The 22,613-nt window shown below is 35.5% G+C and overlaps 2 protein-coding genes and 1 long non-coding RNA gene across 9 annotated transcripts; 1 reads left to right on the plus strand and 2 right to left on the minus strand.

Moving 5' to 3' along the window:
- The first annotated feature begins 710 nt into the window (after nucleotides 1-710).
- On the plus strand, nucleotides 711-3,627 carry LOC106446503 (WAT1-related protein At1g70260). Of its 2 annotated transcripts, none has more exons than XM_013888249.3 (7): nucleotides 711-1,326; nucleotides 1,443-1,505; nucleotides 1,982-2,098; nucleotides 2,185-2,440; nucleotides 2,537-2,695; nucleotides 2,921-3,072; nucleotides 3,173-3,627. In XM_013888249.3, exons 1-7 carry the CDS (start codon nucleotides 1,133-1,135, stop codon nucleotides 3,351-3,353), a joined length of 1,122 nt encoding a protein of 373 aa, XP_013743703.1. In that variant the 5' UTR covers nucleotides 711-1,132; the 3' UTR covers nucleotides 3,354-3,627. The 2 variants fall into 2 exon arrangements, with proteins under 2 accessions (XP_013743703.1, XP_013743704.1); XM_013888250.3 differs by having other exon boundaries at nucleotides 2,188-2,440.
- A 1,714-nt stretch (nucleotides 3,628-5,341) lies between these two features.
- Nucleotides 5,342-6,912, minus strand: LOC106449839. Of its 6 annotated transcripts, none has more exons than XR_001289294.3 (4): nucleotides 6,513-6,912; nucleotides 5,970-6,216; nucleotides 5,704-5,796; nucleotides 5,342-5,602 (listed from the first exon to the last, which is right to left on the minus strand). It is a non-coding gene; the product is annotated as an uncharacterized LOC106449839 (long non-coding RNA). The 6 variants fall into 6 exon arrangements; XR_002659236.2 differs by having other exon boundaries at nucleotides 5,704-5,845; nucleotides 6,513-6,902; XR_001289295.3 differs by having other exon boundaries at nucleotides 5,342-5,589; nucleotides 5,704-5,845; nucleotides 6,513-6,901.
- Nucleotides 6,913-18,053: 11,141 nt separating this feature from the next.
- Nucleotides 18,054-19,761, minus strand: LOC106448520 (xyloglucan O-acetyltransferase 1-like). Its single transcript, XM_022704394.2, has 2 exons — nucleotides 19,421-19,761; nucleotides 18,054-19,343 (listed from the first exon to the last, which is right to left on the minus strand). The coding sequence occupies exons 1-2, from the start codon at nucleotides 19,602-19,604 to the stop codon at nucleotides 18,259-18,261; spliced, it is 1,269 nt and encodes a 422-aa protein (XP_022560115.2). The 5' UTR covers nucleotides 19,605-19,761; the 3' UTR covers nucleotides 18,054-18,258.
- Between the last annotated feature and the right edge of the window lie 2,852 nt (nucleotides 19,762-22,613).

A 22,613-nucleotide genomic window follows, 5' to 3' on the forward strand; every position in this document is an offset into this window, starting at 1 on the left:
ATTTTACGCTGCTTATGTCAGCCAAATGCCTTGTCGTTTCCTTTTGTTTTGTCCCTTAAAATACTAGTTCTTCAGTGATATTTTGAACGATTGAAGTTTTTATCATTGTTAGCAGAAGTTATGGTAGTATGTAATCGTAATGGAAATGCGTGAACCATTGTTACTCACTAAACCATTCGATCATTTACTATTTGTTAGCTTAGATATATCATTTGTTCTTCGTAATAATTATGACTTTAATCAATATATTTTATGAAACAACACTGAATCAGTTAATATCCCCTTCATTATATTGCTCAAAATAAAATTCCCTCATTTCATGGGAGAGTGGGTGCTTAGTATCATTACATTTACTAATCTAAGAGCATGATTATCGTTTGATACCCGATATGGATTCCTTAATTTTTTTTTTTTTTTGATTTTTTTTGTCCTTAAAAAAAAAAAATTGAACCAAAGACCCGCAAACAGTAAAAAAACCAGCCCAAGACCGATCCTTCACTCGCGACTTTCGTGACCGTTTTTTAAAAAACACGTGGGGTCCACACATTAAAATCACCCAGAATCGGATTTTAGAAACCGCGATAATTATGGTGTCGATAAAGGTATGTCTAAAACACAGGGTGTTATAGAAAGTCTGATCATATATTAGGAGAATCCACGTAGGTTACAAGTTTATCATGATCTCTTAATACGTTATGAGACAAAACGCGACGTAACTACATAAATAAAATGATCTTCAGATACAGTATCACCTATTTGGATTTATGTTTAAACACATGCTAGGAAATAAAAAATGAAAAATAATGTGACTTAAGCATCTCACCTTTAGTGCAACGGTGGAGTCACTACTCGTGTAGCTTCATCACGCTAAAAGTAGCTTCACCTCTTCGTGAAAGGTTATATCTGAAAAATAGATAATGATAAATATTAAAAGAAATGTATGACAATTCCTCTCCCTTTATAAATGATAGAGAAATGAAACCAATAATTCGGTATCCTCTCCAATAGCATTGAAGATCTTATTCACCTCTCTCCCTCTCTCTCCCTCTCTCTCCAAATCTATTTATATTTGCCGAGATTCTTGGAGCTAGGAAACACCGTGCCGTTTTTAAAAGCGTCCAGAAGGAGAGAGATGGAAGTGAAGGTTAGAGAGTTTGTGCCGTTTGTGGCAATGGTGATAATGGAGGCATGCACGATTGCTCTTACGATAATGGCCAAGACGGCACTAACGGGAGGGATGAGTCCTTTTGTTTTCGTTGTTTACACAAACGCTTTGGGAGCTATGCTTCTTCTTCCCTTTTCTTTCTTCTTCCATAGGAAGGACAGGTATCTACATGATCTATATATTTTATAACAAAACATAATATGTCTTTAATAATCAATCTTAATACATTTTCAGTTATTTATTTATTTTTTATTATTTTTTTATGATATCCTTGCAGAACTAAAGAATCTATCTTTGCTTGGCCACTCCTCGCTCGTGTTTTCTGTCTAGGTTTCACCGGGTAAGTTCCTCTCTCTTTATTATTGAATGCTTTCTTATAATTCTAGATTTCGGGAGCCAGGCTTTCCCCCCCACCCCCCAATATTTTATTCTGCAATAGCACTAATACGAGGTCCGTGTTGGGAAACCCCATTACGTATCAACCACCAAATAGTTTTGATGAATATTATATTATCATATGAAAAACTGCGTGGCGTTTACTCAGTTATAATATAAACAAGCCTTAAGATATTATATTATTTTAGTATTTTGAACATCGTGAGTTTCTTTGTGAGCGGCATACATCGCACACGTGTAATTAATATATATTTTTTAAAAAATTGTATGACGACGTGTCTACTTATTTTGCCTTCTTTTTTTATTTTGCCTTCTTGCTAGCTAGCACACACGTACTTGCATGCATTTTAACGTACTTACAATGTTATTCATGCATATACACATACACTGACTGTATTGAAATATTTTAAACATGTGAAGGATATTTCTGTTCCAAAATTTGGCATTTGTGGGACTAAGCTTCAGCTCACCCATAGTAGTATGTGCAATGGGATTACTCATTCCTTCATTCTCCTTCTTGCTCAATCTTATCCTCGGGTAAGCCATCTATAATCACCATTTCACAATCTGCATATAATTAGATGTAATGTTTAAATATTGTAGCTATATGCATGCTTATTTAGAAGGAGCAAGTTGGATTGGAGAAACACGAGCACGAGGGCTAGAGTTATGGGAACAATAATCTCATTAAGCGGAGCATTCACTGAAGAATTGTACAAAGGTCCTTTCATAAGACCAGCTTCGTCTGCTTCCCCTACTCGTCTTCTAAACTCAATCCCTAAACTATTGGTCTACTACAACATCCCTGATAATTGGTTCCTCGGCTGTATCTTTTTGGCGGCCGCTGTTTTTTCTGTCTCCCTATTCAATGTTATTCAGGTATATTCAACAACAATATGAACTATCAATAATACTGAAGCCATCTTAATGCATATTATTCAATTTTGAGATTAATTTTTCTTTAATCTTTGGCAGACAGGGACGGTCAAAAAGTATCCACACGTAATGAAAGTGGCTTCGTTTTACAGCATAGTCGGGACGATCCAATGCCTAATCTTCTCGTTGTTTATGGAAAGAGACCTAAGTGCGTGGAAGATCGAACCTAACTACGATCTTTGCCTCATTATTGCCACGGTAATTAATTTACTGACTTTTTTTAAGAAAAACAGTTTAGACCACCTCCAATGGAGATTCGTCCCATTCGATCTCTTAAAATTGTATTATGTATATATTATATATCTATAAGTATCGGTGGAGTCCACAATTTTCGTGGAACCTAGACAAATGCTCTTATAAACAAAAAAAAGAAAGAGTGAATCATATAGTTTACGAACCTTTGATGATGTGTAATAAAAATAGGGAATCTTCGGAAGTGTAATACGGACAAGCGTACAAGTAAAGTGTACCCAAATGAAAGGACCATATTACGTGCCATTATTCAAACCCTTTGGCATATTTTGGGCAACACTCTTTGGTACCAGCTTCTTCGTCAACAGTCTTCACTACGGCAGGTCCGTTAACAGATTCATTAATAATCGTAATTATTTATTAGCATATTATATTACCTAGCATGAGTGTTGATCACTATATATGATTGGTGTCTGAGTGCAGTGTGTTAGGAGCAGTCATAGGTGGCGTTGGATATTACACAGTTTCTTGGGGACAATTGAGGGAAACCGAAAAAAAACAAAATCCAAAAGAAGAAAGAAAAACCATCAAAACTATTCATCATCACGAAGATGATGAATACAAAGTTCCATTGCTTATTAATCAGGAAGAAAGTCCTGTGTGAATTGTATATTATTCGTTTTTTCTTGAGAAGAAAAGGAGGGTCGTTTAAATATTTTCTTGTCCTCTTTTTTTCTATGTGGCGTAAGTAAGAAGAAATGCGTGTGAGAGTGTGTTTATATATAAGTCGTCAGTGTCAATGGGAGACTGCTGAAGTAGGCTTTTTGGTCCGAAACGCAAAAACCTCAATGTAAATACACGTATTTGGATATGTAGACTGTAGAGCACACTCTATTATGCTTTTACGTAATGAATAATTTCCAAAATGATCGATTGTATTCCGGATATTTTATATGTTATATACATTGTACAAGTTGTTTGATGCGACCAATTAAATATGTAAAATTCAAAAAATTTAAATTAAACTATAAACATTTTTTTGTAAAAATATTAGTTAACTTTTTGGTCACTAAATTAAATAGATTTTCACATATGGAAATAACTCAAGAGCTAAAAATAGTGGTAATACGAGTTTAGATGAAACTAGTGGTTTGTCCGCGGGATCTTGTTGATTTTGGTATATGCATTTTCGTTTTATGGGTTGTATTTGTGTAAGATATAATATGTTGTTATGTAAATGTGTTAGATATGGTTTATTTTGGTTAAGGGGACTTGTAGTTCCATGAAGTTTTGCGTAGTTGTTACCATTAGTTGTTATGTTTTGAGTTTGGCGTATGCGTTTTCACTTGCATTTGAGGTTAATGGTTTATGCTCATTTCGATTTTGTAGAGTTTAGCAGTGTGTAACTCTTTTTGGGGGGACAATATTCCTTTATTATGTTTTCGGTGTATTTGAAATAGGGGCTGATTTTTTTTTTGTATGTTTTTGGCTTTGAAAGATATGTGATTATTGGGAGATTAGGACTTGTTAATGGTCTAGTTATTCTTCGCTGGTGTAATTAATTATTTTGGTTTTTCAAAAACTTGTGTTTCGACATTTTTTGGCGGTGTGTTTAATATTGCTTTCTTTATTCTGAGATATTCTATTTTTAACAATTTATTTTTAACTATTGACAGACTTTTTCCCTATGATTTGGTGTAAAATTGGGAAACTCATATTTAATATTTTATAGACCAATTAATTTTTGCTATTTGTTAATTGCAGTGGCCAGTGAGCCATCAAAAGACTTGTAAGATTCGAACTCTTGACTTCTTTAAAAGACTATAAAAGACTTGTAACGGAGAGAGAGTAAGATTCGAACTCTTGACTTCTTTAAGCAAACATGTGTACAATAACCAAATTGGCTGAAGAGAATTTTGACAAAACTCGGCCGAAATAATACTTAATATTTAGCGGCCGGAAGCAAGTGCTTGGCCCGCTTCCATCCAGGGCCGGCACTGGCAGTGAGCCATCAAAAGTTTAACATTCGTAGGGTTGTGGTAGTTTGAATAAAGATGGCCACACTTTTTAGTTGGATCTGCAGATGTTTTTATTTGTTTCGTAGTTGCTTTGTTTGCTTGCCCTCGTTCAGCTCCTCTACGTTTTTTCACTTTGGAATTGTCAAGGAGTGTGAAGAGGCTACGTAAGCAGTGGATTTTGTTTAACGTAGACGTTTCAAGACTGTGGGATATACTTGCTAAATATAGCGTGTTATGCTGCTCTGTTTTACGACAGTTACGTCGTATCCTCTGCTTTTCCTTATTTTTTAATTGCGTGGAATCAGACGAATGCTAGGATCTTCTTAAAGGAATAATGATTATCGAGACTTCATAACCTATATACTATTAAAGATCATAAAGGTACAAATCTAGATTCTAGACAGTCGAAATAGGTTTTGTTAGTCAATGAAAAAGTAGCAGATTCAAACTTCATCTTCAGGGTTTGTTAGTTCTTGATGTTCAATTAACCATTCTTCAGTTTCTACAGATACATATTTTACAATTCGTGCACCTTCCAAACTGTATACTGGACCTCCCCAAGGATGATTCCTTGATTTATAACACACTTAAACGTTCTAAACTTAGTTAGCTTTAGATGAAAAAACTGTGCAAGTAACTTGCAAAACTGGGCAGCAGATAAACCAAAGCAAGCCTTATTATCCATCAACACAACTAATTGCTCTTCCTTGAATATCTTAAGCCATCAACATATTTCAAATACGAACATGGTATTACGGTTTAATTCTATAGAACTGAACTGGAAAATCATTGAATCTTTTGTTTGTCCAACTGAGCTCAACTTTTTTTTGCGCACATTTATATCTCTCAACAGGAAATAAGCTCTTCCTTATCCTTCATAATCTGTATGAAAAAGCTGTGTTTTAATTAGAAAACTGTTTTTCATTGGTTTGCTCACCAGGAAATCATTTACGAAGAAAACTAAACTAAAATAAGTTTCAGACAACAAAAGCTTACTTTCTTCTCAAAAAGAGGAACCAAAGAATGGTCAACTACAAATGTCCTTAGGTGTACAACAACCGCTTCTTTCACAATCTTTAAAGCTTCCCCCTGCAAAAGCAACTATCCTCTCATCTTATGCAGCATAAAACGGCGTTTCCTTTAGAAGGAAAAAAAACAGTTTAACGTATCATTATCTAATAGCCTCAAATGAAGTGTATAAAGCACACAACTTCAAATAGCCATAAAAGAGATTCATACGAAAATGCGTACGATGAGAATACCTTCTAATAAGATGGGAACTGATGCACCAAAGTTCTCCATTATTGATTTGATTAAAGATCCATGCTTTCCAATTAAATGCATCGCCTGCGTCGATGTAACCAACAAACGCACTGAAGAGAACGCGCTTCCAGCGTTTTGAACATTGTCATTGTTATCAGGCAACTCTGATTCTCGTCTAAATACCCTTACGACTGAGTCCATTGCAGGGGACTTGTTGGCTTCTTTTCTTTCCAGATATTAGAGCACCTATACACATAGCATAAAAGAGATATAATTGACAATGCATAAGATGTTCGAAACCAAAAAGTTTGTGCAACTTAAACTCTTGTTTTGTAAATTTTCCGACAAGATCTTAATGTTAATGATCAAAACCCTAGGAGTCTTACTACATACTTGAGCTGCTTTGCCAAATTCTAACTAAAAAGACTCAAAATTTGAGATGTTCTTCATGGGATCGATTAGATAGTGGATAAAAACTAAGTAATTGGAAGTTTTTTCAACGATTTCTAAATATGCGACATTCAGTGGAGAAGAAATACTACCTCAGAAGACGTACCTCGGCTGTCGTTGAACATCGACCGGCTCTCAAATCAGCAAATATTACCTTGTAGTTTTCGTAGATACGGCGGTCTTCATCGCTGCAACGATGGCAATTTATAGGAGAGCTTTGGATGGTTGCATATGAAGAGCAGTCCGAGCTCAATTTAATGCTAGGAGTAAAGAAGAAAATAAATGGAAACCCGAAGCGTTACAGTATGTTCATCGGAGCGGCCTTCATCGGGACCCGATTACAACGACGGCGATATAACCTACATCTTTACTTAATTTTTCTGCAAAAACGCACAAGATATAGGGCCCAGAGATAAACACACATAAAAGTCCAAAATAAAAAAATACCTATATAAAAGAATATAAAGAGCATGGAAAGCCCAAAATTAAAGAAACAGAATCCCAAAATAAAGAACGCAGAGGAAACGAAAAAAGGGGATCGTTGTTTTTTATGTCACACGTGTCTTAAAAAGCCCTACTCTCTTTGAGTACGTGGAGGAAGGAGCAGAGAGCATACCCTACTTTATTGTATAAGATAAGTTCTCGATTTCATACACATGGGCCTAATACGAAGTTGTAGTAAAGCCCCATACGAGTGTCTTTGATTTGGTGAAGGTTCGCCACTCGCTGGCGCTTAGGGGGAGAGGGGAATAGTATGGTTTACATTATAAGTGTTATAAATCATATTGTGGATGTCCATAACCGGCTCGGTTCATAACCGATTCAATGCTAGAGAGAGAGAGTCGACCGTGAGGAGAGAGAAAGAGAGAATCGGCATCTTGCATTTTCCTTATTAGATTATGATTTGTACTATTTCCATATTTGTATTTCTTTTCTTTAGTCTTTCCATTATTCTATGACGGTGTAATTCGCTATATATAAAGGGCTCCTTATGTTTATGAATAATACAGAAACATAGATTTCATTCTTTAGTTTCACAACACGTTATCAGCACGATATAATCTAAATCCCTAAGCTAAAACAAACCGCCTAAAACCCTAACCCTAATCGCCGAACATCCTTATCGGCGAACCATCCTAATCCCGATCGCGAAACCTTACATCCCGATCGTTGTTTGCAATCTATTCCTGATCAGCTTCAGCTCAAGCGTTCCTAATCCTAGCTCATACGATCTCGGCTTGTTCAACCTCAGCTCGCAAACAAGACGATCTCAGACAGCTCGCAGACAGCTCGCGACCCGATCAGCACGTTGGACAGCTCGCGTTCCTGATCTCAGCAATCAGACAGCTCGCGACAACATCAACTCATGTTCCGATCAGTTCCAGCTCGCGGTTCATCTCTTTGGTGGTCCATTCAACCCTACTTGAGGTTAAGGTAATTCGAAACCTTAAAGAGAACCCATAATCGAATTTGATTGTTTGATAAGAATCGAAACCATAAAAACTGCAAACCCTAATAGTATGATCTAATGTTGAAATCAAAACCATAGGGTTATAGATCAAAACCCCAGTGAGTAAATCGAAGCTAATAATCATAAGTTCGATACCCCAAATCCTAATCGAGATTGATTGTTTGATCAATTAAAATCAAAACCTTAATGGTTTTGAATCTCAAAACCCCAATGATCTAAGATCAAAATCGAAACCCTAATATCCATGATCCTAGCCGCATACATGCTTATTGCATGAATGCATGAAATCGATGTTATTTAAAACCATAATACTAAAAAACATTCGATTTTATAAACCATAATTCGAAATCAAATTGATTGATTGAATGAATTAAAATCAAAACCCTAATCTAATGCTTTGAATTAAAATCGAAACCCTAATCTAATGCTTTGAATCGAAATTGATTGTTTGAATGATTGTATGTTTGGATATAGTATGCTAGCCTTGATTAATTAAAACCGTATTGAATTTGATCACATAGAAATCGATTGCTAGGATTGATAATCTCATTCTTGAATTTGGTTGTTTGAGTTGATAAAACCGATTGAATGATTTTCAAATTGAATTCGTATTGATTGTTTGATCGAAACCCTAATGTCTTGAAATTAAAATCGAATACTATCTTGTTTGATTGATTAAAACCGAATGCTTGAATTGAAATAGAAATCGCTTGCTAGGTTAAATGATTTATGCATTCTCGTCTTGATAATGATCCGGCTAGTATTGATAGTTTTCATACATTCTCGAATGAACCTTAATTGTTGCATTGCTCGACTGTTTGACTGCAATTACACATTGAACTCTTAGAAAACCGTTTGCTAAGATTGAAAACGAATAACCATTGTATTGATTGCATTGAAACCATTTGCTAAGATTGTAGCTGTGCGGCTTGTTTGTATCATGCATGCATAATAGTACGAACTGATTGCATATAGAATCTTAATGCTAAGATTGAACATGTATGCATCATATACGAATGACCTATTTTCATCATACCTAGAATCCGGATTGCTTGAGCATATTGATTGCATTCGCTTGAACATTTTTAAATCTAAATTATGAAACATATGATTTCAGATGTCGAAAATCAACAACTTGGATTTTGCTGTCCTAAGTCTCTCTAGAGATAATTACTTGCAATGAGCACTTGATGCTAAGATCTTCTTAAAATCCAAGGGACTCGGTGAATGTATCACCGAGGGCAATAATGCAAGTGAGAAAGATAGATACAGTGCGATATTAATTATACGCCATCATCTTATTGAGAGTCTCAAAGATCAGTATTTGACTATTGAGAATCCTCTAGACCTTTGGACAGAGTTGAAAACGAGATATGATCACCAGAGAACGGTGTTATTACCAAAGGCTATGTATGATTGGAGGAATCTCAGAATCCAGGACTTCAAATCCGTGGACGAGTATAACTCGGCCCTGTTTAAAATAGTTTCAAAATTTAAACTGTGTGGTGAGGATATAACAGATAAGGATATGCTTGAGAAAACATTTTCCACCTTCCACACAAGCAATGTGTTGTTACAACAACAGTACCGTGAGAAGGGCTTCACAACTTATGCTAATCTGATCTCTTGCCTCTTACTCGCTGAGCAGAACAATGAACTGTTGATGAGAAACAGTGAATTGAGACCTCCTGGAACAAACCTATTACCTAAGGTACATGCGACCGTAGAGGTTAAGAAAGAGTCAAACCATGTCCAGAGTGATAGCCAAGACAACTGTGGTCGTGGAAAATGACATGGACGTGGTGGTTGAGACCGAAATTCGTTTGGCCGAGGCCAAGGCAACTCATATGGCTGTGGCTCCTATGGATGCCGTGGACATGGCCGAGGCCGTGGTACATCTTTCAAGCCACAAAAATCGACCAAATCCGTGTGCCATAGATGTGGTATGGATAATCATTGGGCTAAGACATGTAGGACTCCCCAACATCTCGTTGACCTCTACCAAGAGAGTTTGAAAGGGAAGAATCCTGAAGCTCATATGACTTATCAAGATGGTGAAGATGATTTCAATCATGAACGAGATGATCTTATGGATTATGAAACTTCATATTGTTTAAAAGAATGAAGTTGAATTCGACATCTATGTTTTCGTGTTCTTTGCTTTATGTTTTCTATGTTTTGATTGCTTTTAACTTATTTTATTAATGAATGAAAGTTTTTATATGAAGTCTCTAAAGTATCATTCCGGGTATAGCCAGTCTCATAGAGGGCTACGGCCAGGCTAACATCATGTTGCCTAAGGGTACGTATCTAGAGATATCTGATGCATTGTATTCACCCAGCTCTAAGAGAAGCCTATTGAGCTTTAAAGACATTCGAATGAATGGCTTTCATATTGAGACTAAGGGCGAAGGAAACAAAGAGTTCCTTCAGATCATAGAGAACGGCCAAGGCTATAAGAAAGTCCTAGAGTCTATACATGCGCTCTCTACTGGCCTTTTACTATGCTAAGGTCGGAATGATAGAGACCACTGCTGGTTAGTTCACGTCCCAAGCGTTTAATGATTATTGTATGTCCATGGGGGTAAGTGTGGAACAATCCATGGCACATGTACATACACAGAACGGCTTGGCAATCATTCATAAAACAAATTCAGCTAATAGCTAGACCATTGTTTATGAGGTATAAGCTTCCGGCCACAGCTTGGGGACACGCGGTCGAACTGATTCGTATCAGACCGTCTAGTGAACATAAAAATTCCCCATCACAATTGCTTACGGGTCATGAGTTAGACATATCCCATCTTAAGACATTTGGTTGTGCCGTCTATGTACCAATTGCTCCACCACAGAGAACAAAGATGGGACCTCAAAGGAGGATGGGGATATATGTTGGATATGATTCCCCCACGATTATAAAATACCTTGAGCCAACTACGGGTGATTTATTTAAGGACAGGTATGCGGATTGTCACTTTGATGAATCCGAACATCCAACATTAGGAGGAGATAATAATAAGCTGGTAAAAGAAATTACATGGAATCAAACATCCTTATCTTGGCAAGATCCTCGGACTCAAGAATGTGATTTAGAAGTCCAAAAGATTATACATTTACAAAAGCTAGCTAATCAATTGCCAGATTTCTTTGCTGGCCCGAAAAGAGTGACTAAGTCATATATACCAGCTACTAATGCACCAATCAGAATTGATGTTCAAGAGGGACACAATCAAGTTGCTACAGAGTCTAGACAACGTTTGAAATGTGGTAGACCAATAGGTTCCAAAGAGAAGAACCCTCAGAAAACTAAGAAAGGTTCAGATAATGAAATCGAAGTTGTTAAAACCCTAGACACGACCGCAGCCGTTCCTAAACCCCGGGACTTAGCCGCGGCCGATCCCAAAACCCTAATAGCGATCGCGGCCGATCATGAATGCTTAGATGCGGCCGGCCCTGATGTATCTAATACTAGTTCTTAGGACGCTAAGATTCAAGGTACTGAAGGTCCTGATAATAATGAGATCTCAATAAACTATGTATTGTCTGGGATACAATGGAATAGAAAGAATGTCGACATTGATGATATATTTTCATGCAATGTAGCACTTGAAATCATGGATGATAATGAGGATCATGAATCCACGTCTATTTATGAGTGCACTCAACGATCAGATTGGATCAAATGGAAAGAAGCTATAAACGTGGAGTTAAACTCTTTAAACAAGAGAGATTGTCTTTGGACCAATAGTCCGGACACCATATGATGTTAAACTAGTCGGCCATAAGTGGGTCTTTGTGAGAAAGAGAAAAGAACATGGTAATGTCGTTAGATATAAAGTACGGCTTGTTGCACAAGGATTCTCACAGAGACCAGGAATAGATTATGAGGAGACATACTCCCCTGTGGTGGATGCTACTACTTTTAGATTCCTGATAAGTCTGGTTATAAGAGAGAAATTAGACTTGCGGTTAATGGATGTTGTAACTGCATACCTATACGGACCACTGGATAATGAGATTTATATGAAAGTACTAGAGGGTATATAGTTGAAAAACAAATCGAGTACTCGAGAACAACACTGTATAAAGTTGAATAAGTCACTTTATGGATTGAAACAATCAGGCCGAATGTGGTACAATAGGTTAAGTGAGTACCTAGAGAGAGAAGGATACAAGAATGATTCGATCAGCCCTTGTATCTTTATAAAGAAATTTGGCCATAACTTTGTGTTTATAGCAGTGTATGTTGATGATTTAAATATCCTAGGAACCTCTGGAGAAATCTCCCAAACAGTTGAATATCTTAAGAAAGAATTCGAGATGAAAGATCTTGGAAAAACAAAGTTTTGTTTGGGATTACAGCTTGAGTACATAAGAGATGGAATCCTTGTGAATCAAATGGCATATACAGAAAAAGTACTCAAGAGATTCAACATGGCCGAGTCTCACCCCTTATCTAGCCCCATGGTCGTGAGGTCTCTTGGCCTGGACACTGATCCATTCCGTCCTAAGATGGACGATGAAGATGTCCTTGGTCCCGAAGTGCCATATCTCAGTACCATAGGAGCTTTGATGTATCTGGCTAGTCACACACGACCAAATATATGTTTTGCCGTGAATCTATTGTCTAGATTTAGCTCTTGTCCAACCCAAAGGCATTGGGACGAGATTAAACATATTCTTCGTTACCTGCAAGGAACGAAAGAGTTGGGTTTATTTTATACTAACCAAAACAAAGAAGGTTTAGTTAATTTTGTTGATGCAGATTATTTTTCGGATCCACACAATGCTCGATCACAGACAGGCTATGTTTTCACACATGGTGGAACGGCCATATCATGGCGTTCCATGAAGCAGACGATCGCGGCCACATCTTCAAACCATTCAGAGATCTTGGTTGTTCATGAGGCCAGCCACGAGTTGTTCAGAACAAGGGGAGTAATACGTGTTGTACTCTTTTTCCTTCACCATGGTTTTGTCCCACTTGGTTTTCTTGGTAAGGTTTTAATGAAGCAACATCTAAAGCGTATTACAATCCCTGTATGGTTATGGCATCCAAGGAGAAGTGTTATAAATCATATTGTGGATGTCCATAACCGGCCCGGTTCATAACCAGCCCAATGCTAGAGAGAGAGAGTCGACCGTGAGGAGAGAGAGAGAGAATCAACATCTTGCCTTTTCCTTATTAGATTATGATTTGTACTCTTTTCATATTTGTATTTTCTTTCTTTAGTCTTTCCATTATTCTATAACGGTGTAATTCGCTATATATAAAGGGCTCCTTATATTTATGAATAATACAGAAACATAAATTTCATTCTCTGGTTTCACAACGATAAGTTGGATTTGCAAGGTTTTGGTTTAGGTTTAGTTACGAAGATAAAAATTGTTGGATTGGATTTTTATTTTTTGGTTTAGCAATTAGATTTATTTTTAATTTTAGTGAATTAATTTAAATGATATACTTTGGACTATCATTTCTATTACGTGTTAGATCATATCAGCTTGCGGGGAACCATATTTGGTGGACAAATCCAAAGTTTTTGTGACGTGATCATTTTAATTTGGATTTTTCGTTTTGTTTAAAACAACATTCGACAAATTATAGTGATAACTATTATGGATATATATCCCACATCGGGCTCTGATACCATGATAAGTTTTTTGGGCTTCCAATTTAAAACCAATTGGCAATTAGTGGATTGGCTCAAGTCCCTTATATATTACTCAAGTCTCTTTCATATTTCCGATGTGGAATCTTCTCTCCAATACCCTCCCTCGAGATAATGGTGCGTATAACCATTAATCTCGCATAATCCATCATATCCCTTCCGAAATCATGCTTTATTTTCTAGCGATCTCGGCGGAACTGAGCCTTTTATGGACCATCAGTTAATGGGATGATCGAGCCACTGTCCGGGCCGGATTAATGGGTCAGGGTATTGGGCCGGCTCTGATACCATGATAAGTTTCTTGGGCTTCCAACTTAAAACCAATTGACAATTAGTGGATTGGTCCAAATCCCTTATATATTACTCAAGTCCCTTTCATATTTCCGATGTGTGATCTTCTCTCCGATAATAACAACCAAGGGAGCAAATTAATATTATTGCAAGCTTGATCATTTTATTTTCCAGGATGGCCGATAACTTTGTGGCTCTTCAATCCTGAACTGTAATCCAGCACTTGGAAAATAGCTAGATATGACACTCTTAAGGGATTAGAATCTATTGTTTTAATTAAATTTCCAATTTGCTAAGAAAATGTTGTTCCAAAATTTTCAATTGTTAGGATCAGAATAATTTGTCCTAGAGAATTCGACCAAATAAAGCAGTAGAAGAAGAGTTAGATTAATGGGAAACTAGGCCCAATAACACTAAAAAATACTATAATTCACTAAATAACCAAAACCCCCACTTTTTTCTATTTTCTCTTCCTATCTCTCTCTACTCTTTTTCCTAAAATCTAATTTCCCAAATTTTTTTGGATATTTGGAAAATAAGTCCTAGATTAATATTGGACTAAGAAAATCTTTTTAAAAAACTTTAAAAAGTTAATGAAATCTATTTGAAAATATATTCTCATGTTTATTAGCTTCTAATTCCATAGCACATAGAAGATGATTGGTGGTTGTTGTAGTGGTTGTCCACAGCTATAATTATATCTAAAGCCTTAAATCTACATCAATTATGCTTTATTAATTTTAATAAGTTCACAACCATTTTCAATGTTTACGCATGTGTGTTAGGCCTGGACATTTCGGATATCGGTTCGGTTCGGTTCGGGTATTTCGGGTTTCGGGTAGTTCGGATAGGGGCTAGAAGATCCATTTAGTACTTGACCTATTTTCGGTTCGGTTCGGTTCGGATAGTTTCGGGTTCGGTTCGGTTCGGATAGTAAATGTAGGAACCGGAAAATATCCGGAAAAAGTTCGGTTCTCATTTGGATCCGGTTCGGGTTCGGATAGTTCGGGTAGTTCGGATAATTTGGATAAAATATTGGTTATTTAAGGTAAAATATCAAATAATTAGGATGATTTAGATAAAAAAATTTGGATATTTCGGATTACTTTGGATATTTCGGATAAAACTATCCGGATAGTTTCAGATACTTTTGGGTAGTTTGGATACTTTGTAATAATTTAGTTATCCTCAACTATTTTCAAATACTTTTAATAGAATTTTAAATAAAAAATATATATTTAGTGATGTTATATGTATATATAATTAATATTTTTATATATTCGGGTACTCGTTCGGTTCTCGGTTCGGTTCCGGTTCGGTTCGGTTATTTCGGATATAAAAATATAGGAACCGTTTGGATATTTAAGGGTATTGGTCCGGTTTCGGTTTCGGGTATTTCGGTTCGGTTCCGGTTCGGTTCTTCGGTTCCGGTTATTTTGCCCAGGCCTATGTGTGTGCGCCGTAGATATCCAAATTTTCACAGCCAATTTTATGTCATTTCCAAAAAAAATAATTCTAGAGCCACATTAATAAAATTTAAAAGCTTTAATCCTAGAACAAAAATTTTAAATCTATAACATTACCGATCAGGCTCATAATCTACATGAGTGAAACTCAAAGTCTTGAAGCCAAAATGAATATCAAGAGTAGCAATGTTTTCTTTTAAGAAAAATCTAACTAGAAACCTCTCCCCCCAACGCTATATATGTCTGGTTGGATCCATGGTTATCTATAGCCTCACCACTAGTTCCTATTGGTCCACCGACATAATTCAACGCTTCCCTTCAAGTTGCAGATCTTTTGGACCCAGTAACTCGAGAATGGGACCTCACTGCTATCAGACTTCACTTCCTTTAAGCATATTCACAGGATCATTCCTGCAAGTTTTCACATCCACGATGAGCTCGCCTGGATACATATGAAGTATGGACTGTACTCGAAAAAATCGGGATACAACATTGCAAAAATAACCACCTCGCTTGAAGATGTGACTGAGTTTAACTGAAAAACTTGTATATGGCAAGTCAACACATCTCCAAAACTCAAACATTTCTTATGGAAGGCAAATGCTGGAGCACTTCCAGTTGGAACTCTGTTACAACGTCGTGGGATTGGTACAGATAGTGTTTGTTAGAGATGTGGAGGGATGGAGTCGGAATTGCATGTGCTGCTGAACTGTCCCTATGCAATACGAGTGTGGGAACAAGTTTCAGCTCTCTTCAAACCCTCGTCAACAAAAATATCTTCAGTAAGCCAACTCCCTCCTACAAGCATGTCATAGAATGGTGTCCCCCCACCCCCCCCCCCCCCCCCCCCCCCCCCCCCCCGAACTGGTGTAGGAAGCTCTCCCATCTACCCGTGGCTCCTATGGACACTCTAGACAAACCGAAACAAATTGCTCTTCGAGAATAAGGACTTTACAGTCTATGAAATTGTCTTGAAGATTATTCATGATATCAGAGCTTGGAAAGGAGCCCAAGACACTAATGTTTTGAAAACTAACGCATTGGTCCACTCTAAACAAGCTCATCCTAATAATATTCTTCCTCGATCATCTGTTGTTACAGGTTCCAACGCTTTGACAGTTTACTCAGATCCTGCATGGGATGGAGGATCCGAAAGCTGTAGTATGGGCTGGCATCAGGGGCGGTCCCAGTGTATTAGAGGGTGTGGCATGTGCCCCACCCTAATTTTTTTTTGTTCATTGACATCTAGTGTTAAATTTAGTTAAGTACACTTACATATTAAGCTTCTAGTTATAGAAATGGTCAAGTGCCCCATACTTAAAACCATCTTGGATCCGCCCCTGGCTGGCATTGAGATCCTCAGGATATCAAGTCACTGCCCTTCTCTTCTAACAGTTGCTTTGTCACCTCAGTCCTTGTAGGAGAGGCATTGGCGGTCCTTCTTATGGCAATTTCACTTGGAATACATCACATTAATGTCTTCTCAGACTGCAAGGTTCTCGTCTTCTTCATTAAAAAACATGAACGAGATATATTTGTTCTCATTGTGTTGCATGCTATCTTTTCTTTAGCAAACTCTTTTACAGTAATTTTCTTTTAGTTTATGCCGCGTGTGAAAAATGCAGTGGCTGATTCTCTAGCAAAATCAGCTTTGTTTGAGCTGCAGAACTTTCATGATTTGGAGGAGTAGTCGCTTTATTTTCGTACTAGACTCTTTGAAGTAATGAATAGTTTGCCCAAGAAAAAAAAGGGAAGGCATTAAAATCCAACTGGAAATTGTTTTGGAATTTTGATTATTTTAGTTTGATTCCGTTGATTTATATGGTTTTATACATTTTGAATTTAGACTTCAAATTTGATTTATAGAATTTCATATAATATTTTGTTTATATTTGGTTACTCTGTTTTTTTTTTTTTTTCAACTATTTGGTTACTTTATAATTTGACAATTTTGGTATGTATGGGGACGGTTCAGGAATTTTACCAATCCAGATCAATCCTTCATATCTGGAATTTTCAATGGGACGAGGGGAATAAACAGCTCATTGTGGCAGTATAATACAACCAACTGGCTAAAAACCGTTTTATTCTAAGGAAAAAAATTATTGTATTGGGTAAATGAAGATTCTCTTGAAAGATTCTCTTCGTCACAAGAAAGACAAAATATATATGTCTCTTGAAAGACAAATAACATATGTGGGAGATTAAAGACCAAACAAAAAAACAAATATGTGGGTCTTATGCTCTCTGCACAACTAAACACCCCCCCCCCCCCCCCCCCCCCCCCCCCCCCCCCCCCCCCCAAGAAATTAATACATGCAAAAAAATTGTATAGAACATCACAAATCTTCTCTAATTTATTGGTGCATATCACATCCCTTTCTTACTAGTTGCCACTTGACTCCACAAAGTCCTCTTATAAACAATGACACTAAAAAATAATCAGCTTTACTACTACAACTCGGCTACTCATAAGTCATAATAACATTACTACTACAACTCGGTTACAAATGGAATTGTAACCATAAACGCAGCTATACATCTACGGGATTGCTAGTTGTTAATGTACATACAGTATATATATAGTAAATACACGTCCTGATAGTTGAAATATTCAGTGTAAATATATGCAACCACATAAATTTATTTATTTTTCAGTTATAGTCATGATCTAGAGGATGAAATCAAAAGACTAGAGGATCAAAGGTCAAGTTCTTTAACTACAAAAGCAAGAAAGTGAAGCACGTGCTTTTTGATCGAACTGAAGCCAACTATCTTTTGTTCTCCTCCATCGTTTGAAGAAGTAAAATAACAACTACCAGAAAGTATAACCCCCATGTTTTTCAATCTATTCCAACAAAACAAACTACCTGTAGTTCAAAGAATGCATGCATGTATAATGATATTACAGATCGCTTCCACAATCATCCTTCATCATTTAAACCCTCCATCGCCTTAACATCTCTATCATAATCTCATTCCACGTGTCGACAGGACCAGGCAAACACCAATGCAAACAATCATTATGAACTCTCTCCGGTACACCGTTCTTGAACGGGAACTCATACATATACGGACCAGGATGTCCGTCTGGTCTCAACACCGATATCGCCGTCACGTCTAACGCTTCTAATCTCACCTCCGCTCCCTTATAATCTTCTTCTCTCACCGCCGCAACTTCCTCCATCTCTATCCGCCGCATCTCCAAGTCCAAACCTTCTAGAACCTTCCCCTCTTCATACGGCTCCGTCATGTTACACGCGCCGAGACTATCCCAAGGCCGGCCTTCAAAGTGAGAAGGCGAAAACGTCGTCAAGATCACCTCACGGCGGTTTCTAGCCACCGCTTTCAACGTCGTTCTTATTGCTTTTCTAAAGATATCGAAAAACCCTATCTCGGTACAGTTCCTTGCCTCGCAAGAATGACATCCCAAAACCGAACCGGACTCGTAATAAACCGCCGGATGTAAGAACCAATGTCCCACAGAGACCACGACCGTGTCGAAACGTTCTAAAACATTACCCCATCTCTCGTCCACACGGTCTACGTGCAACACGTTGTGGTCCAAGTTTCCGGATTTCTCTAAACCGGCCACAAGAAACGGGGACCAGTAAACCGAGACCGTGACGTTGTGAGACTCGAAACGCCACTTTCTGAATTTATTATCATCTCCGTTTCTGTAAACGAGATCAGGGCTAGAGACGGTAGAGAGGAGGCAGATGAGAGACTCGAGCTGGTTTCTAGCCATGGAGTCGCCGATAAAAGCTAGATGCTTGTTTCTCATAAGATCAAGAAACCGGTTAGCGTCGAATCTCGGTATATCGCATTGGTTCGGTTTCCATTTCCAGTAAAGGTAGCCAGAGTCTGGTCTGCCATGTCGGAAGCAGTTCTGACCATCTTTGATTGTTCCGCAGCTCGAGCCGTTGTAGAGTGGACCCATCTCGTCTTTGACCCATTTGCCTTTTGTATAATCACATAAAGAATCTTCCTTAATACGATCATAACTCTCTTGAGTTTCATTTTCTGTAGAACAACAGAAACTAATTAAAACCATCGTGACTCCATATATAAACAATCATATTGAATAGTTTCAAACTTACCTTGAGAAGATGAGTAGCTAGTGATCACAACGTGTGCCGTAGAGTCTTGGAGAATTGTATCATCAATGGCTGAGAAAGGGTTGTAGAAACAGAGTCGAAACAGAGCAATTGGTATAAACGCTGAGACTATAAACACAGAGATCTTCCGCTGACTTAGACAATTTGGTTGCTCTTTTAATCCCATTTTAGGAATATAGACCAACCTTGTTTTTGTTCTCTTTGGCCTTATTTATTCTTGTTGTGTTTGATTATTGATATGGTGATTTTTTTCCAAGTACATGTCACATCGGCTTTTGGTGGTTGTTCTGTTTTACTTTGTGGAAGTGGAAGAGACGAATGGTTCAATGGTTTTGGGCCATGAGAGGAATATTTTATTTAAATCTTTATTATTAGTCTATCCAGGTCAATAATATTGATGTGCTTAATTTATAAAAAAATATTTAACAAATTATGTTCAATAGGTTATTCTTTGCTTTTCTCGCGTTAGAAAATACTAACACTAGTCTAGCGCATTTGAATATTTCTGACTACAAAATTAATTACCCAGTAATATCTTTTTTACAACCCAAGTTAAATATATGAGTTTAATTAGTTTGGTCATCAAGTTGTTGTAGAATTACAATTCTGGAAATTTTACAGATGTATTAAGGAAGTTTTTTTTATTTTAGTAAAGTTTCTAAAGAAGATTTATTGATATGTTTTTTTGGAACATTATTGCTATGTTTAAATTGTCTTTTTTATTAGTTTGTGGCTTGTGGTGGACCATCAAGTTGTCTTTGTCACTGAGTGGCCAGTCTAGAATTGGCCAGATTCCGATGGCTTGACTCTGACGACAATAGTGAAATGACGGAGTTAGCCCTTGCTGCAGCTCGACGATGACATTCTTGGTTCCTTGCGCGTGTCAGGGTACAGTTGTCTGTGTCCACTAAAAATGGTCTAACAATAAGATAACGTGCAGCTATGTAATTTGATCAATTAACCTAATTGATTATGATGTGATAAGAAGAAAAAAACTAATTGATTATTAACCATACAATCGGACGCTGACAACTGACACTTAAGGAGTGGCAGATTCGGATTATTATTTAGTAGGGGGAAATGTATTATATTTATTTAAAATATTAATAAAATGTATTTAAATTGTTTATACATTTCATTACATTTCATAATATTTTTGAAGTATATAAACAATGTTTAACAAAATAGATATTACAGAACAACATCCAAACCATTTAATTAAAGAAATATAAATTAAATATTTTTACATATTTTTTAAGTTTATAAAAAATTATTAGTTATTTCTAAAATAGATCATTTTAGACCACCATTAAAACCATTTATTAAAGAAAAAATATAAATAAAAAAATTATAGGTTAAAGTGAAAATAATTACTCTCTTTTAAAAATAAAATCTTATAATAGAAAATATATAATAATAAATACTAAATTAAAGTTTTTATATCAACTAATTAAACAACAACAAAGTTAAAAAATAAGAATGAAAATAGAATGACATTAGATCTAAGATTTGGGGCATAAGACCAATTTAATCTCCACACAACCGGATGCATAACAGCAAAATATAATCAATTTACTAACAAATCAACTAAACACCTAACTAAGTAAAATAAAATTTATAAATTTACCGAGGAAATTGCCTCTGCGCTACAAGAGCATCTCTAAAAAATTCTATAACTTCAAGTATATAGTGTTTTGCTCTCCAAAAAGAAACTTCAAAACTTTAAATTTATAGTTTTGAGTAGTAAAACTTCATATTTGAAGTTTCATAACTCAAAATTTCAAATTTGAAGTTTCATATTTTTATTTGCATTTTGGTCCTTACAATTAATTACACATCATATTTATGATTCTTAAATATATTTTTGTTATCGTTTTAATCTTAATTTTCATATATCATAAACATTTCAAATTTATTTTTATAAATTTAAGTTTCACACATAAAATTAAATAAAAATTTTAAAAGAAGTTTATAATATTTTAAAACTAGAAAACAAGAATATTACAAAAAAACTTAATAAAAAATTTTTTTAAGAGATACATGGAGACATAGTTATTACAAAATTTTAAATATTACAACAATACTAATAATCTAGTAAATTTGCTCCGAAACCTCCAAAATCTCTAAAATATTGTCCAAACAAATTTTGTGTAACCGGAAGATATACCATTACAAAAATAATTTTAAGCAATAATGTGGTATTTGCTTGTAGTTTAATATTTAATTATGTATTTCGATTTATAATTTTATATTTTAGTGTAAGATTTTATTAATTAATATTGCTATAGTATTTTTATATATGTGTTCGTTATTTATAAAAATATTTATGGATTTATATTAACTGTGATAAATATAAGGACTATAGTGTGAAATACAAATGATTTTGAAGTTAAGTTTAAATTTTTTTTCTTTTTTGAGAAAAAACATATTAAAATTTCAAATATAGAATTTTGAGAACATTAAAATAGAGTTTTTTTTGAAGATATTCTAAGGTGTTTTATTGAATTGTAAACATTTCTTTTGAATAATTTTAGTCTTCGTCCATCTAGGACATTCGATAAATAACGATTCTACTGCTATATAAAGTCATAAAACTGATTAGTAAAGCTTAACATTTTGTCACAAATTTGATTAAATGTAATAATTTAAATGATAGGATCTTTCGTACGGTTTCAATGATTTAGGGCATAATCAATGTAGAGATGATTTTGCCCACCAACATAATAAAGTAATAAAATGTTTTGCTTTCGATTAATATACACAATAAAGTAATCAAATGTTTTTCTTTCGATTTGAAATGTTTCGAAATATGACATAAAATTAATAAAATAATAAATATTTTTAAAAAAATTCTATGTAAATATATAATATTTCTAAAATTATAAATTAATAATTTATATATATATATATATATAAAGTTTACTTAATTACAAACAAACATTGTATTATTTATGTTAAATTTACAACGAAATTCATTTCTATTTTTACTAACACTTCAATATATTTTAAGAATATTTAATAAAATTATATTTAAAACTACATTTAAATTCTATAAAATATTTCGTATACACCAAATAGTATAACAAAAGCTATATAAAAGTTGAACTTCTTAAATTTAATTAATATATTACAATAAAAATAATTATTTTTAATTTATAAAATATATATATTAAAG

Source organism: Brassica napus, chromosome C6, assembly GCF_020379485.1.
Source record: "Brassica napus cultivar Da-Ae chromosome C6, Da-Ae, whole genome shotgun sequence".
In the NCBI taxonomy this organism is placed as follows: Eukaryota; Viridiplantae; Streptophyta; class Magnoliopsida; order Brassicales; family Brassicaceae; genus Brassica; species Brassica napus.